This window comes from Argentina silus (genome assembly GCF_951799395.1).
Source record: "Argentina silus genome assembly, chromosome: 15".
Lineage (NCBI taxonomy): Eukaryota > Metazoa > Chordata > Actinopteri > Argentiniformes > Argentinidae > Argentina > Argentina silus.
Window position 1 is genome coordinate 11,216,967 of NC_139669.1, and position 4,354 is coordinate 11,221,320.

The 4,354-nt window shown below is 43.0% G+C and overlaps 1 protein-coding gene across 1 annotated transcript in view; it reads right to left on the reverse strand.

The window, feature by feature from the left end:
- afap1l1a (actin filament associated protein 1-like 1a) overlaps positions 1–2,632 on the reverse strand; it is a gene marked incomplete at its 5' end in the record, with an annotated part of 28,990 nt that extends 26,358 nt beyond the window's left edge. The window contains one exon of the mRNA XM_083686626.1: positions 2,614–2,632. Within this exon, the coding sequence (XP_083542752.1) occupies positions 2,614–2,632 (19 nt within the window). The remainder of the gene's footprint in view (positions 1–2,613) is intronic.
- Positions 2,633–4,354: the final 1,722 nt, after the last annotated feature.

The window sequence follows — 4,354 nt, forward strand, 5'->3', positions numbered from 1 at the left end:
GTGTGTGTGTGTGTGTGTGTGTGTGTGTCGGGGGGGGGGGTGTATGGGTGTGTGTGTGTATGTGTGTGTCAGGTTTAAGGGGGTGAGGAGGTAGAAAAGGAAGTTTTCATTCAGTCAGTGAACAGACATGGATGAGCTAGGTCCCAATAGTCACACATGGCTTCCTGTCCTCAAGCCCTGATCTCTACCACATGGTCTACAGGTGACAGGCACAGTAGAGGAAGCCTCCCCCTGTCCTCTCACCTCTCATCCCTGGTCAGAGGAGAGGAGAGGAGGGAAGGAAGAAGAGAGGAAAAAGAGAGCAGGAAATGAATGAGGGAAAAGGGGCCATTTCAGAGTGTAAGATCGTGTGATTATGACTCTGAATCAAAGAGGCGGTCAGGGAGAGGATGAAGAGAGAGGAGAGAGGAAGGAGGAGGGTCGAAGCCTTCATCACCTGAGCAGTTTGCTGTCCTTCATCTCTCCTCAGAGAACATTTCAGCCAAATTTCTCAGGAAGGTTACGCCTCATAATCACACACATGTGTGTACCTGCCTGGTTGCTGGCTGTGTGCCTGTTAAGAGGCTCTCGTGTTCAGGGTTTTATGGGCCTATAAGCACGCAGATGCTGGGTCTAGCTACAGAGAGGGAGACCTTGCCTGAACTAAAGTGGGCGACTTAAGTAGAAAGTCAAGGAAACTTGAGAGTCCTGTAGTGAAAACCTACCTGGAATGAGATCCGGTAAGGAGAGTTACAGTAGAACAGGGCTGGGCTGGGTCAATGAGGGGCCAGTGCTAGGCTGATTTCATGGCCCCTCTCTCTTAGCCCTGTCTGTGCCACATGGTGGTAGGGTAGATGCTAAGTGGGATCCTTGGGAAGACCCTACCCTAAACCCTAACACTAACCTTAAGCTCAACCCGAACCTTAACCATACCCTCACCTAACCCTAACCCTAACCTTAACCCTTACCTTTAAGGTAGACTCTGGGATATGTCGTCATTCCAGGAAGTCACAGCAACTTTTGCCAAAGATATTTAGAGTGAGTAAAGATGTGAACAAGGTTAAGCACTTGTTCGATGTCCGCGCATGAGCACTGTCACAATACGCATACCAGAGTCGATCGTCTCTTCTCGTTTCTTGATCGTCTCGTTGTTTTGAAATGATCTCTGGTTGCGTCGCCCCGCTCTTTCCCCATTGATGTCATATGCCAGAGTGTACCTTTGACCATTTTACATCTCAAGTTCAATGGGGAGACGTCAGCATTGACCATGGTGGAAGCCCTGAGATGCTGATATAAGATCACCTCTGTGCCCCAGTACAAGGAGCACTCTGGTCACACACACTGGCTTTACCTCTGCAGCCAGCCAGGGCTACTCAATGGCAAGATGGCAAATATTCACTGAGGTAGAATATCAAATTGTGAAAAAAAATGACCAGATATCAATTCTGGATCAGATGGAATACATGTGCAGTATTGTGTCATATCTTTACCTCTATCTCACAGCCATGTTGGCTTTGACTAAAGATCAGTGAGATTCCATTTCTGAAATAACACAAAAAAACTTCAATGAATGTTTTTTTTATTTTTTATTATTATTTATGTCGGTTAACACGAGTCCAAGAGGGACAAGGGGGCTCAGTTTATTTGGCCAAAGCACTGAATCAATTGTCTCTGAGAAGGTTTGCAGGGGGAATAATAACACAAACAGCACCATAGGCACAGGCGCTCTCCGCTGTGATTCCATGGGTGTTCTCTCCTCCCTGCCAGAGATTCTACCTCATACAATCGTCTCTGACAGCTGTGCCAAAACAGCAACCGAACCACCCAAACAGAGGGACGTGATCTAAAACCTACACATTTCTCACTGTGGGAGTCCTTGAGCTCCTTATACAGTCAACCTGTACATGTTATAAACAGAGAGAAAGAGAGAGAGAGAGAGAGAGAGAGAGAGAGAGAGAGAGAGAGAGAGAGAGAGAGAGAAAAGAGAGAAGTCCAAAATAAACTGAAAACCAATCCTGTGTCTACAAACTAAGGAACCACTATCCCACACACAGACGCAGAAGGCTTATTATGACAGTTCCATGATAACTTGTATTAGAAAGTGAGATGTCAACATCAAAACGATTATCTTTCATTCAACGAAAACAAGAAGTTGCAGGGAAATGAAGCAGAGCCTTGCCTTGTGAAACTGCATGGGATAGGGAAAACAGCTGCACAGAGATTTGATGAAGGCAGGGGAAGAGCCGAGGGGAGAGAAGCGAACCGCAACAATCTGGGTGGGAGCCGATTAGATTGGCTCCGTTTAAAAGGTCAAGCTGCTGTGCTGCTGAACAAGAAAGAACTGAGGCTAAACCGAAATACAGTCTAGATAGACAGTGACACGTCGGGTGAAGGACGATTGCTTAGCAGTTATACATTCAGCGGAGCGCATAATTCCCTACTTGTTCCAACTGTATAATGTCGCTTTACATTCTCTGCAAATGAAGCTCAGTTGTTTATTCTCAACGAAATAATGTCAAATTAATCTTGTGAATTCTGTGCAGCACATCTCATGGAATAATTATCAGAGCTAAACTTGCTTTTCTAGGGGTTATTTGTGTAATATATAGCTACATGCCGGGATACAGTACTTACATTTGGTGTTTGTGCCCATCTCGGTGGAAGTAAGTAGAACGGTTTTCCCCGGGCTCATCCAGCGGGTGTGACGGTGAGCAGAGCCATGTGTGTGTGGACGCGCTGACAGCTACAGTTGATACATTACAGATCCTCAATGAAGTTACACCGAGAGGCCAACTAACTACCCGCCGTCGGCTGGGTCCTAGTGTACGGCCGTGAGGCCTGGGAATAAACGACGACGTTCCTAATGTGTATTCCTTACTAGTGATACAGTAGTATGCGCTCCTTGAATGTGTGCGCACTACAGCAACTCTGCTAGGAGTGCTGGAGTATAGTGGACCTTTATTGAACAAAGTGCACTCGCCCCAGATCACAGGGTTTCTCTACTACACGCCACTTAGCGTATATTATATGTATATTTACAATGGGATTCTGTGTGTATGATCATACAATATCCTATAGGATTATACGCACAACATCCACATGTAAATATGCATATACTCCTAGTCACAGATGGGCTACACGCCACGCCACGCCGTTATAAGCTATTCCTGTGACACGGGACATTTGCCAAATGTTGTTCAACACATGACACATGGCACCTCTATAATTTTACACATGAAAACAGCATTTTATTCAAATATACATCATACAGTATGGATGGAACTGTAAGTACCTGCTACAGATAAAAAATGAGATAGTATATTGTTACAAAATAATAATAATATGATTAAATGAAATATAAAAACGTAGCACTCCAAATGTATTCTATTATGCATATCTGAATTATATTGTTTGAAATACATCCTAATATCACTGCCAACCAGAATGTGTTGAACTGTTATTATATATCATCAATGGTTGAACCACTCCACCAAACTACTGCAATGCATTATTCATTGTCCTGAAGACATGGTAAATATGTCTGTCATTTCAAAACCGTTATGAATACATATTGTTTTATAAACTATAATATGCTCTGAAACATATATTGGATTTATTTAAATGACCCGTCATGGTTAATAAAAAATGTATACAGATAATTGAATAAAGATAAATGACAAGGTGACATGTTCCTTTGTCTAGCAATTAGCTCTAGCACAACAATACATCTATCCTCTCTAGAACTGCTCTCTTGACTGTGAATACCAGTGAATACAAGTGGAGGTAGACATCAGAGGACGGGCTCATTGGAATGCATGGAATGGAATTCCATGTGTGTTTGATACCATTTCTCATTCCATTCCATGCATTACAATGAGCCTATCCTCGATTTCTATCTCCACCAGCCTTCACTGGTGAATACATTCTCCAGGTTTCTACGTAGGTCCCAGTATGCCTTGTTCTGTCCAAGATATAGCATTCTGGTCACCTACACCTCAGGTGTTTGACCAATATTCACCTTGTGAAGCTCGGACAGTAACCAGTCTGTATTCGGTACACTGGAGTAGCTTGCTTTAACTGTACATATTTTCATTCTGACTTTGGTTTCCATTCTCACACAAACCAATGCAATCACTGCATACACACACTTGTTTTAGAGGATCTTCAATCCCAAAACCAGTCAAGTTGATGTCGTCTTTAAAACATAATTGTCACTGTAAACCATAAAATACACAGGAAAAAAATAAAAGTTTAAAGCTTAACCGTATGTAGCCATGTATTTCATAAACCAAAGTTGATGCTGCATCCTCATTCACTCATTCTGATAAAGTGGCATAAAAATGATATCTACATTCTACATTCTACTCACTGCGTT